At 36.3% G+C, this 14,180-nt stretch overlaps 1 protein-coding gene across 2 annotated transcripts in view; it reads left to right on the top strand.

Moving 5' to 3' along the window:
* The first annotated feature begins 4,775 nt into the window (after positions 1 to 4,775).
* The window catches only part of fam171a2a (family with sequence similarity 171 member A2a), a 41,468-nt gene continuing 32,063 nt past the window's right edge, over positions 4,776 to 14,180 (top strand). Inside the window, exon 1 of one of the 2 annotated variants that reach the window (XM_084420410.1) lies at positions 4,776 to 5,232. In XM_084420410.1, coding sequence (XP_084276536.1) covers positions 5,133 to 5,232 — 100 coding nt within the window. In that variant the 5' untranslated portion in view covers positions 4,776 to 5,132. The remainder of the gene's footprint in view (positions 5,233 to 14,180) is intronic. The other variant, XM_084420411.1, reaches the window with a different exon arrangement.

The following is a 14,180-nucleotide window of genomic DNA, read 5'->3' as shown; positions in this document are numbered from 1 at the left end:
GTTGGATTTTTAAATGATTTTGAAATAAGTCTCTTATGCTCACCCAGCCTGCATTTATTTGATTAAAATATAGTATAAACAACAGTAGGCTATTGTGATATATTATTACAATTTGAAATAAACAGTTTCTATTTGGACATATATTAAAAGTATATATATATATATATATATATATATATATATATGTTTTGTCCTGATTTCTAATTTGAACGATCTCATAGCTTTATTTATGCAATTGTAAATGCAGTGAAAATATATGAATGCCAGATCTGATGCCACTTCTGTGTCACCTATGCACTGCAAAGATGGATTTTCATTTAATGATTTAATTTGACTGGTAACAGTGGTATTGCGTAATTATTCTAACAGAATTTAGTCTTTTCTCTCTGTTTTGCATGCGTCATCATAATCATTATTGTTATTATTATTATTATTATTATTATTATTATTATTATTTTATTATTTTATGTTTGGCTCTTGTCACAGTGCATTCTTAACCTGAATTAGCACTGTTCATAGAGGTAGCCTACCATAGGCAACACCAATTGGTATTTATATCATGTAACACAAAATAAACGTTTTTTTTTTTCTTTTTCTTTTTTTCTTCATGGTGCAGGGCATAATCTTAGTTTCGTTTTTTATTTTGTTACCATTAGATCTGTGGACATCACTGGGCTTTAATTTGAGGTATACAAACCTGACGATACCACATATTGAAACATAAATTCATATAACATAAATTGTCTGTCATTTTCTTAATTTCTAAGTCAATAAAGTGTATGTTAAATTAATAAATGTAGTGTAAATGTAGTAATGAACCCAACTATACCATTCAAAAGTATGGGGTCAGTATAGTTTTTCAAAACAAATGAATACTTTCATTCAATAGGCATGTAACGTTCACAAAATTCACGGTTCGGTTCAATACGATACAGTGAGTGGTGACAGACACGGTTTGGTACGTTTTCGATACAGCAAAAAGAAAGAAATGCCCGATAAATTCCCTTGATTCTTTTTTATTTATTTATTTTTTTTATTAAAACTAACATGATAAAGTATGATCTTTTTTTACTTTGAACAATGATGGAGCTATACTTGACCCATCTTCTGGGGTGTCTTCTTAGCAGCATATAAACCAAAAACCGCTCCTTATAAAAAAATGAAATGTATAGGCTATTATTGTAGTAGCCTAGTTATAAACAAAGGTTTATTTTATTTTAGTTTTATTTTAAGTTTGCAAGACTCCAGGTTAACATTTGAGGGCAGCAATTTTATTCATAATGTCGAAATAATTCAAAAGCAAACCGATTAAAAAATAAATATCTGAGAGTGGAAATGAATGTCTTTTTTATTTTGCTTTGTGTTCGCGCCAGCGCGACTGCTATCTACATTTTGGTCGGCAGGACCGAACCGAAAGCCAATTACGGTTCAATACGAATATATAATTCTAATTTAATTCTGTGATCAAAGCTGAATTTTCAGCATCATTACTTCAGTGTCACCGGATCCTTCAGAAATCATTCTAATATGATGTATGAATAATGGTCAAAAAGCATTCACTGTAATTATCAATGTTGAAAACAGCTATTTAAAAAAAAAAGAAACGTTTTTTTTTTAAAAAAAGATCGTCGACTCACGATGGGAGTATACCCGCCCAGATCAGCCGATCCATCTAGCGATCAATGGGATGGCGACAGCCTGCTCGTCCTCAACAACAAATATAGAGAGCGCGCGACTTATATTTATAGGGCAGACACGACCTGTGTTTCTCTTCGATGGTGAGTGGATATTCAAGCTGCGATTTTTCACGTTGGCTATACTCGCGAGGTCGTGTTAAACACGACAAGAACAAAAATTCTACGTTTAGTCGTTAAAACAGTCGGTATTTCCCACAATGCTTCTGCTTTGCCGCTGCTATTGGCGTACGTCACGATTTCTAAGCGCTGCTATTGGTGTACGTAATGTTTAAGCCACGATTATTAAGTATGTAAGGCAAACGGAACGGAACAGTTAAATTAACAATAAATTAACATTGTGAGTTACATTTTATAAACAATATTGTCAATATTGTTTGTTTTCCCTCTATTTTGCTGACGAGAATTTCAAAATAAAGCCATACCAGAGTCTCAATGCAACAGACAGCGATTGAACCGAACCGTGAATTTTGCGAACCGTTACAAGCCTAATCCTGTGTAATTATAAATTCAGTAGTTATAATATTTAACAATTTTACTGTTTGTTGTTGTATTTTTCGAAACTTGAAACGTGTGTGTGTGTGTGTCAGTTGGATTTTTAAATGATTTTGAAATAAGTCTCTTATGCTCACCCAGCCTGCATTTATTTGATTAAAATATAGTATAAACAACAGTAGGCTATTGTGATATATTATTACAATTTGAAATAAACAGTTTCTATTTGGACATATATTAAAAGTATATATATATATATATATATATATATATATATATATATATATATGTTTTGTCCTGATTTCTAATTTGAACGATCTCATAGCTTTATTTATGCAATTGTAAATGCAGTGAAAATATATGAATGCCAGATCTGATGCCACTTCTGTGTCACCTATGCACTGCAAAGATGGATTTTCATTTAATGATTTAATTTGACTGGTAACAGTGATATTGCGTAATTATTCTAACAGAATTTAGTCTTTTCTCTCTGTTTTGCATGCGTCATCATAATCATTATTGTTATTATTATTATTTTATTATTTTATGTTTGGCTCTTGTCACAGTGCATTCTTAACCTGAATTAGCACTGTTCATAGAGGTAGCCTACCATAGGCAACACCAATTGGTATTTATATCATGTAACACAAAATAAAGGTTTTTTTTTTTTTTTTTTTTTTTTCTTCATGGTGCAGGGCATAATCTTAGTTTCGTTTTTTATTTTGTTACCATTAGATCTGTGGACATCACTGGGCTTTAATTTGAGGTATACAAACCTGACGATACCACATATTGAAACATAAATTCATATAACATAAATTGTCTGTCATTTTCTTAATTTCTAAGTCAATAAAGTGTATGTTAAATTAATAAATGTAGTGTAAATGTAGTAATGAACCCAACTATACCATTCAAAAGTATGGGGTCAGTATAGTTTTTCAAAACAAATGAATACTTTCATTCAATAGGCATGTAACGTTCACAAAATTCACGGTTCGGTTCAATACGATACAGTGAGTGGTGACAGACACGGTTCGGTACGTTTTCGATACAGCAAAAAGAAAGAAATGCCCGATAAATTCCCTTGATTCTTTTTTATTTATTTATTTTTTTTATTAAAACTAACATGATAAAGTATGATCTTTTTTTACTTTGAACAATGATGGAGCTATACTTGACCCATCTTCTGGGGTGTCTTCTTAGCAGCATATAAACCAAAAACCGCTCCTTATAAAAAAATGAAATGTATAGGCTATTATTGTAGTAGCCTAGTTATAAACAAAGGTTTATTTTATTTTAGTTTTATTTTAAGTTTGCAAGACTCCAGGTTAACATTTGAGGGCAGCAATTTTATTCATAATGTCGAAATAATTCAAAAGCAAACCGATTAAAAAATAAATATCTGAGAGTGGAAATGAATGTCTTTTTTATTTTGCGTTGTGTTCGCGCCAGCGCGACTGCTATCTACATTTTGGTCGGCAGGACCGAACCGAAAGCCAATTACGGTTCAATACGAATATATAATTCTAATTTAATTCTGTGATCAAAGCTGAATTTTCAGCATCATTACTTCAGTGTCACCGGATCCTTCAGAAATCATTCTAATATGATATATGAATAATGGTCAAAAAGCATTCACTGTAATTATCAATGTTGAAAACAGCTATTTAAATAAAAAAGAAACGTTTTTTTTTAAAAAAAAGATCGTCGAGTCACGATGGGAGTATACCCGCCCAGATCAGCCGAGCCATCTAGCGATCAATGGGATGGCGACAGCCTGCTCGCCCTCAACAACAAATATAGAAAGCGCGCGACTTATATTTATAGGGCAGACACGACCTGTGTTTCTCTTCGATGGTGAGTGGATATTCAAGCTGCGATTTTTCACGTTGGCTATACTCGCGAGGTTGTGTTAAACACGACAAGAACAAAAATTCTACGTTTAGTCGTTAAAACAGTCGGTATTTCCCACAATGCTTCTGCTTTGCCGCTGCTATTGGCGTACGTCACGATTTCTAAGCGCTGCTATTGGTGTACGTAATGTTTAAGCCACGATTATTAAGTATGTAAGGCGAACGGAACGGAACAGTTAAATTAACAATAAATTAACATTGTGAGTTACATTTTATAAACAATATTGTCAACATTGTTTGTTTCCCCTCTATTCTGCTGACGAGAATTTCAAAATAAAGCCATACCAGAGTCTCAATGCAACAGACAGCGATTGAACCGAACCGTGAATTTGTAAACCGTTACAAGCCTAATCCTATATAATTATAAATTCAGTTGTTATATTTAACAATTTTACTGTTTGTTGTTGTATTTTTCGAAACTTGAAACTTGTGTGTGTGTGTGTGTGTGTGTGTGTGTGTGTGTGTGTGTGTGTGTGTGTGTGTGTGTAAAATTAGGTAGAAAGTAAGGTAGACCAGAGGGATTAAATGGGTTGATACATAAAGCAGTTCTGCAAAAATGATTTCATCGTAGAGTTCAGTTCACAGCGGCGTCAGTCCATTCAGATCAATAATATTGTTGAATATTAAGTGCCCCCATGGCCATTTAGTTGGGGAGTCCCCAACTAAGCAAGCCAGAGGCGACAGTGGCAAGGAACCCAAACTCCATCAAGTGACAGAATGGAGAAGGAAAATAAAACCTTGGGAGAAACCAGGCTCAGCCAACGAAGGACTGGAAACGGCCTTCAAAAATGATTCAAATTTCAAAAGTTGCATGAGCCTCGGTCGACAGAGGGCGCACGGGAGCCCTGCACTCGCCTCTCGCCCTCCCTCCATCTAGGACAACAGGATTGAAAGAAGCGGAGCAGCCGTACTCGGGAAGGGAGTGGGCATCAGTGGCAACCGCACTTTAGAGCAGTCAGTCTTCTGCCATCCCGCAAACAAACATGGATGAACTGTTACTTAAGGAGGATCTGACGATGCCGCTGTAAGAATGCGTCCACCGCACACCTCCCGTTCCTTTTTTCTTTTTCTTTTCCTCTGTAGTTCTTGGAGGACGCTGGCGAAATCACTGCCGACCCCAGGACCAGTTGGTGAGTTTGATTTGAGATTGTAGCATCCGTCTTTGAGCGGGATATGTTTGTGTAGAGAGCGTGTAGGACTTCATTATGTAACTGCCGCATTTGGGCTCACAGCAATTTATCACGCGCCGTTGTTTTTGCGCACATTTACTTTAGAGCCTTATGGGAGTTACAGTTTTGAAACAAAGGATTTCAAACTGTTCGGCCCCTCAAATGACCCCTCCGTGTATATGTAAAGGGAAGAAGTTTGTTAAACAGGCCCTGAGCTTCAGAAACAAAGTTGTGTGTGGCATTCTTATCTTTATGTAAAAAAGTACACAGTATTTAGCAACTAACTATACTAAAGCTGGCATCGTTTCGTATTTTCAAGCCCACCCAAAATTCCATGAAAAAGAAAGTTAACTGAGCGGCAACATTGTTCCCTATCGGCCTCTCTAACTTCGGTAGTTCTTAATCATTTGAATTAATCTATATGTATTTAGGCCTACGTTAAAAGTATACATAGGGGAGACCTGGGCTAGTTGTCACACTTTTTATTCCAGAAAATATTTCTGTTTTTGAAAGTCAGAGTTTATTGAGGTACAAATCCTTTTTATAAAAATCTCTCTTTTGCATCTAAATCTCTCAAATCTAAGTTTCCCCAGCTCCACCAGAGGAAAAAAGTTCATTGAACACATGTTGGTCTTTGTGACAACTTGCCCCAGTGAAAACCTGTCACAGCATATTGTGGACTTGTCAGCATAATTTAAAGAGTATTATTATTATGAAAATCCAAGAATAAAAATGTAACACATAGAAATAGAAATACCAAACCATTGTTTTGGCCAACAAATATTGAAATATAAGAGAGAGAAAAAACACTTCTATTCTGCAAATATAGGCCTACGTACAATACATGCACTCATATTTGAATCAAATTTGTTTGTCATTAATGTTAGTTTAAATAATGTATTTTATCTTAAAATTAACATAAAAAAAATCAGTATAATTGTTAAAGACAGTTCTACTTAAATTTACTTGCCAGTTTGTCAACATAGCACCAAGCGAATCTTTAAGAGCTGTTTGTGCAAACTCTTTTGTGAACCCCCTTTTTTCCTCAGCGACTTCCAATGAATATTAATGTGGGCTTGAAGCGTCTTTTCTCTCATGTGCACTGAGCAGCTCACAAACTCAGGCACAGATATTTCGGCCTATTAGTTCTCCTGTATCACTGAGTCATTTAAATACAGAAATGCAAAGAAAGCCTAAATACTTGAAACTTTGACTGTCAGCATACTTTTTGTGGTTTGTAATCTGTATTCTGAAAAGTCATCAGAGGTTTTTAAGCTGACATCAGAAGTTAATTTACCGCTAGCCTGTGGACTCCACCTTTACTGGGACCCTTTGAAGAAAGACCTAAAGGTGAAGCCACATAATAAAACCATGTGTGAGTTCCCTGTTCCGGAGCTGAGAGAAACCTGGGATGACGTTTTAAAAAGCCTTGGATCCTTTTTATCTATGTTTTATTGCAAAGCAGTCTGCTGGAAAGGGCTCCGCTGACTAAGCTCTCCTTGTTGTGCTGATGGGAAACATTTAAATCAGAGTCAGTCAAAAACGTGATGTTTTCTGAATTTCTTTTGACATATGAAAAAGTAAAATTAGATTTAAAAAATGGACCAAGGCACAAGCACAAGAGTGCATTATCATATCCTTCCACAGAGATTTTTTTTTGTTCTATGTGCAGTATCTTTTTATGCACATATTAAGCATGTCATACATATTAATGAGTTGTTCTTGAAAATTTATTTGTTCTGAAAACCCAGTGAGAGATAATGTTATTCCTCATCTATCTATCCATCTGTATGTTCATCTATCTATCTATCTATCTATCTATCTATCTATCTATCTATCTATCTATCTATCTGTCCATTATCCGTCCATCTATCTATCTCTCTGTCTGTTCATCTATCTGTCTGTCATCTGTCTGTCCATCTATCTGTCTGTCTCTGTTCATCTGTCTGTCTGTCATCTGTTAGACCGTCCGTCTATCTATCTGTCTGTCATCCATCTGTTTGTATATCTGTCTGTCTTTCTGACTTTCAGATTTTTCAGGCTTTGTCTTGCAGCATTAAAGTTTGTCTTACATAAACTTGGCCTAGGATTCAAAGACTGAATTTTTTTTGTTTTAGAATTATTCTCATTTATTACTGTTTGATTGGGACGACAGCAACTAATTACCGCAGCATGACTCATTTTCTCGCATAATTATCAACATTATACATCCTTCTTAATTCCTCTAAAGTCTGTACTTTTTTAAAGTGTGATATTGTGAAGTTTCAAATTAATCTGATTATGCTTCTCAGCACTGCATACAATAAGTTGTCAACTCACCCTTTAAACACAATGGCAGGATGGCAGGGCAGCTTCCTGTCACTTCTTTCATCGTGACATTCAGGAAATTTGACACTGATTTTCACTTACGTCCTTGTGTATATAGGATTTTTTTATTTATTTTTTGTGATCATAGATTTTTCAAGATCTTGCATCTGTTTAAACAGCGTAGCTTTACAGTTGTGAGGTAAAGGGTTGAGTTTTGGTTGTGTGAATCGCATTGAGGGATCCGCTGTTTATTACTGACACGCTGTGAAGCATCTACCAGAGCGTGAAATATTGTTATCCTGATGGGTTTTTGCAGTGGCAAGGCACGCACATCCCTGTCCTAATCAAGTTGACACCTAGAGCCGCCACCTCTGATTCGGGACAAAGGCCTGGCGAGGGAAGGCCAGCCTAGACACTAATGCAAACTGACTGCTAGAGATTTTAGTGCATTGGTCTTTGCCTTTAGGCAGGTGTTGACCCTGCCCATTTTGCAGTTTTAAAAACAGCTGTATTGTTCCTCTTATAATAGTTTTTGGTTTATATTCAAATCAGATTTGGGGTGTTTTCATTGAAACGTTTGAAAAAAGTTGTTTTGCTCTTCCCTTTTGTCTTGTGTTCATGATTGTGTAGGATACCGTCCAGTCGCCACATAGCAAGTCATTGCATTGTCAACTTCCAGTAGATGAGATTTCCCTTAAGGGGGTTTTACATCCTCCTCTCATGCAAAGTCGAGTGTTACCATGACAGCACTTGTTTGAGTGCTGCCCCGGCTTGCCACTCTATGCTTTTATTTGGGACACAATCCCTGCATTGTTCTGCATGAAGCTTTTATGAGATGTCATCGAAACTTGTATGACTTTATGCAGCTCCATTGAAATCAAATCAGCCATACAGATCATTTTATAATTGACTACTACAGTCAGGTTCTGGAAGTATACATACATATCCCATACATTTTCTCTACAGGGGAATTATTTTTTAATGATAACTTATAAAGACAGACCTACTGTGAGCAACGAGGTTGTTAAACGATGGTATATCAGCCCGCATTATTTCAACGCATTTTTATCATCGAAATTCCTAGTGAAAAATTACATTCCCCATAATTCTTCAAAGAAATCGCCATGATCAGAGAATTGCAACAAGCCAAAAATTGTTGATGATTAAAGATGTTTTCATTAACTCTTTCCCTGCAAGCATTTTTGAAAAAAGCTGCCAGCCAGCTCCAGCATTTCTGTCAGGACCACTATCGTCAAATACGATTGACAATTAGCATACAGTTTGGATTGGCGGTATGGTTCTGTTCTGGGCAAGAACTCCCTGCGCATCCATGCAGCCTAGCATGGATAAGAGCAGGGAGAGCAGCAATAACCCCCCTTGGGGTAAACAGAACAGAACCAACATGAATGTATGCGGATCATTAATTCAAGATTTTAAAGTACAACATAATTTGAGAATTTATTCTGATTCAAGGGGAATCATAATGCCAAATCCTGGCTGGGCGAGAGGAGGAGCTGGGGATGGAGGAGGGTAATTAACTCCTGAGAAACACGATAGCTGCTGATAATACTGAAGGAGCTTATATACAGTGATAGGCGTCGTCAGGGTTCGAATTATGATTTCATCTTTGTGGGGGTCTCTTAAAAAAAAAACAAAAAAAAAACAAGTAGCCTATGAGCAGGCGCGGCGTAGCTTAATAATGTAATATAAAAATATAAAAATTTGTAAATATAATACAAATTTAATTTAAAAAAAAAAGCGTTGGTAACACAATTCAATTTAAATAGTACATTTGGTTTAATTTGTCGTTTAATGAGATTTTCCCCTGAGTAAATAAATAGATCCGACAAGTTTAAGTGTGTACGTAAGTGGTCCAGTGGTAGAACTTTTGCCAAGCGTGTCAGAGGTTCTGGGTTCGAATCCGTACTTATATAGTTTTTTTTTTTTTTTTTTTTATCAAATCCGATTATGTTTATCAGTGGTTGTATATCAGGCAGAGACACGTTTGTGTGCATTTTGTTTTGTAATTTCACTGGAACGAATAGAGAGTCTCCACAACGGATTGAAGCGAGTGAAGACTGTGCGCGAGCCACAAACAAACACAGTATCCGCGCCACTGATCGCAGCGGCAACGAGCACTTTGATCACTTGATTTAAGCATAAGGATGTAGTGTTATGACGATCCGAGATCCCGTGAGATCCATGTGTTTGGCATCTTGTCCTATATTTTAAGTCACGCTACAGTAGTCCGAAGGAAAAAGTGCTTTATTTGTAATTTAAAATAATGGTGCTGATGATTTTTAGAGACCCCCACAGGTGTATGATTTTACTGCTTTCATGGGAGCTCATCCTCTCTCTATGGGAGCTCAGCTCCCACTGGCTCCCACGTAATTCGAACCCTGGGCGTCGTATTCCTATAGGTAGATGTGGATCAGCTGAGAGTCAGCTGACGCGAGCTTGACTAACGTGACCTGCCAGAACTGATGCTACGCTTGATTTTTTGATAATTTTTGGCCCCATGAATATTTTGTAGTCTGAATATCTGAACATGCAATATTTCAAAAGAAAGAACAGAGCATCTGCTTTTAAACAAAAAAGTTTTATTATAGGTTAATGCATCCTTTTTATCAACACTTGAATGTGAGTAAGTTTCATTAAAAAAAGCTACATTTTGAGCAAAAAGCTGAGAAAATTGTGTTTTTGTCAAAGACTACATCCAGATCGGATTCAGACCGATAATCAAAAAAACATAGATGGAGTAGATCGAGCCCATCAACACCACCAGAGGTGGGAGTAAGTCACACATGTGCAAGTCACAAGCAAGTCTCAAGTCTTTAACCTTCAAGTCTCAAGCAAGTCCAAGTCAATTTTGCGAAAAGCAAGTCAAGTCAAGTCAAGTCACTGCTTTATGTCAAGCAAGTCAAGTCAAGTCGTAGCTTGGGTCACAAGTCACTGGCAAGTCATACACACGTTTGATGATTTCACTGAATTTATATATTAAAATAAGTTAAAACTACAGAAGTTGTGGACTATGGTTTTATTTGCAACATTTTTTTTAAAATATGCATTTCCACATACAGCTGAGTGATTACTACAATAAAAATCGAAAAAATAAAAAATAAATAAAATTTCAAACTACATAGCCTAAAATGTAAATGTAACTGAAATTAGGCCAACATTAAAGCATGAAAAAATAAATATGCCTCAAACATTGCAGAAGACCATTAAAAGGTATTTAAACAATTCACAAAAAGTATAATGGTTCCTATGCCACCAAATGGCATTCTTCAAACTGGCATCCCCTTTATATAAGTTATATATTTTTAAATATGAAGTTAAATCCGCCTAGGCTAATTATAAAAATAACTCATACTAGGGAAATTTTTCCACCACATTTTGAATTTTGGGTGCATATTAATTCTGCTGGCATTTTGCCCCCAACCCCCTGATAACATCTGACCCTGCTTTAAGAGAAACATAAAACACGACTATGTTTTCTATGTTGTTTTTTGTCATTGGAAAGAACAATATATTTGGCTTTAAAGCATGATTCGAAAGAAATGTGGCAAATGTTATACAAAACATATGCCATCATTAATTATCATTTGAATATTGACAACATTAAGCTACATTTGAAAACATAATTGTGTATAAAGAGGCATGCTGTTTTGACCAATATTCTCTCTAGATTTAAAGATTTAGTTTTAAAGAAAGTCAAATTAACAAACAGGTTAAGCCATAGCTTACTTTTAGACGTGGTGAATGAAGTTCAACTGTTCGAGCTTGTGATGGTCGTCCGATATCCCTTACCAGTTATTATGCGTACAGCAAATCTTCTTGTATGAATATGGTCAATTTTAGTCTTTATATCCAAAAAGAAACGATGCTGTGAGATGTTTTTGTATTTAGCGCGCTGCCGCGCTCACCGCGATGTTTGTTTTTTCAGGGCTTGTGCAGCGTCACGCAATCGCGCAGAATCTGATGACTGGCGTCAATGGTTCCGTTGCTTTCATTTTGTTCATCAATTGATGTTGCGATGATTTATATAAAAATGTATATCAAGTCATTCTCGAGTCATACAGTTCAAGTCAAGTCAAGTCTCGAGTCATTGGATCTCAAGTCAAAGTCAAGTCGAGTCATTTTCTTTATTTAGTCAAGCAAGTCTCAAGTCCTTAATTTTGCGACTCGAGTCTGACTCGAGTCAAGTCATGTGACTCGAGTCCCCCATCTCTGAACACCACTAATGCTTGCACAGTCCTATAGCTCGTCATGGGTCGTCATTTCATTCAGTAACATTGCAGTTTTGATTTATATGCTGTTTAGTGTTGATGATCGCGTTATTTTATATATCTATATGCTTTCGCTTGTTTCTGCTTCTTCTTCGCATGTCTTTTGATCAGGAGATTCTGTACTATTTCAGAAGATGTGTAATAGCGCCCTCTACCATATAACAGCGAAAAATCCCAAAATCCAGAAAAATCCATCAATGGCAGGGAAGCATTGTCTCATAAATGACGGAAAATTCCATCAGTGGTGGGGAGAGAGTTAACTGAGCGAGGAGTTTAACTCTTTCCCTGCCAGCCAGCGGCAGCATTTTTTTAATCATTTTCATAAAAATTTCATGGCCCCCAGAATATTTTGTTGTATGAATATTTGAACATGCAATATATCAAAAGAAAGAACAGAGCCTCTGCTTTTAAACAAACAAACAAAAAACATTTGATTCTAGCTTCATGCATTCTTTGTTTTAATCAAAACTTGAATGTGGGTAATCTTCTTAAAAAAGGCTACTTTGAACAAAAAGCTGTGAAAATCACGTTTTTGTCAAAGACTACGTGATTAACAATGACAATCAAAACAAATGGGGTAGATCGAGTCCATCAACACCCCTAAAGCTGCACAGTCTTAACCACTTCCTAGGTCGACATTTCATTCGGTAATGTTAGGAAGTTTTGATTTATATGCTGTTTAATGTTTGATGATCGCATTATTTTACATGCCCATATGCTGTCGTTAGAGTTTAACTTGTATTGAAATGGTTCAATTAACCACTATTAGAGAGTGATATGAAGTGAATTGAGTTTTGTTTTGTGATTTTGCAAAGCAAGTCATTTAAAGCACCTGCATTTGCAGGTCATAGAAAGGTCTTTCTGAGGTGATGACGTCATGTGCTTTGACAGCAGATCTTTTATTTAAGGCTCTTTATATCTGGGACTGTTTGTGGGCGGAAGGGTACAGAATAGCTTGGCAGGATTTTCTGGTTATACGGGCCGTCACATCTTTAAGGAGTGTGCGTCTGGCCATCAGCCCACCATGAACTCCCCAGGCAGCTGTTCAAAGGTAGGAATTTCTTTGTTGACACCAGACACCCTCGCGCTTAGAGGAAATGGCAGATTTATCAGCAGCAGAGCCCCTGTAAACCTGACCTCTGAGCAGATCCTGCTTCACATTATCACAATGTGTCTAGATGTTTTGATTGGTGGGCGTGAAAAGCTTTGGGAAAAATGCATGAAAAATTGGAGATTACATCATCTACATTAAACCCAAGATGGCCCTTTGCCCATAAAACACGTTACAGCCAGACATATTCTAGCACAGCAGCTTGTTTATTATGTTAAATCTGTGTTTTGCTAAGTATTATTGTCTAATATGAGTTTAGTGATGTTTTGAAACAGTAATCTGGATTAGGCTTTAAAAAGGGTTTCTAATTTTGCTTGTAATCCTTTTTCGTCATGCAGTATTCTTAGCAGACTGTTACAGTTACTGTTGGGCAACTCATTCAGTGGAAATAAATAAAATGTAGTAATGAAAAGCGGAACGATTCAATCATGTTATTGTTGATGCACAACATATAAATATTCATGTTGTAGGTAGTTATCTGTTAAAGTCATTTTAAATCTCGCACTTGGCTCTCTAAATGTTTTATTGATAAAAATGATACGTTTCTGCTGAAGCTTTTTTATTCTTGATAAATTGTCTAAATCTTTTTCTTTTTTAAGTGCCTACCGTTGACAGATGAAGCAAGCAGTCTTGTGAATTTCAGGCTCGACAAACATTTCCTCGTGCAGAAGTCTATATAAATTCCCTGAGCAACAATGGGTTCATTAGAGCTGAGTCAACAAATTTCTGCTGTGCTTTTCCTCCCCGGGGTTGTATCAAAACCTTCAGAGACCATAGAAGATATTTTTTCACTTCCAGCAAAATCTGGCACTCTGGGTGACTGGTTTATTTTTGCAGCCTTTTAAATCTGTAAAGATGCCAGAGCGTACAAGCTAAATGTGTACTAAGTCACAAGTCAGACCTTGAGCTATTTGATCTTACGTTGTTGTTTTTTTTGTTCTTTTTTTCTTGGATCCTAGCAGTGTTTTTTTCCTCACATAACAACCAACATGTTGAAAATATCTGCAAAAGCTCCTGGTTTATAAGCATCTCATGAGGAGACAGGGACCACCTGCATCTCGAAGTGTTATCATCACATGAAGAGTGGGTGTGCCCTAATATTGGCATAGAACAAATAGAAGTATGTTTTCAGTTAGATAGTGTTGTTTTTTGTGTTTTTTTGTCTAACTATTGCATAACGTTTTGTCCTGCTGTCGGACCTG

The sequence above is a fragment of the Rutilus rutilus genome (assembly GCF_951802725.1).
Source record: "Rutilus rutilus genome assembly, chromosome: 1".
Lineage (NCBI taxonomy): Eukaryota > Metazoa > Chordata > Actinopteri > Cypriniformes > Leuciscidae > Rutilus > Rutilus rutilus.
Note: the sequence above shows the minus strand (reverse complement) of the source record. Positions and strands in the feature narration are given on the sequence as shown.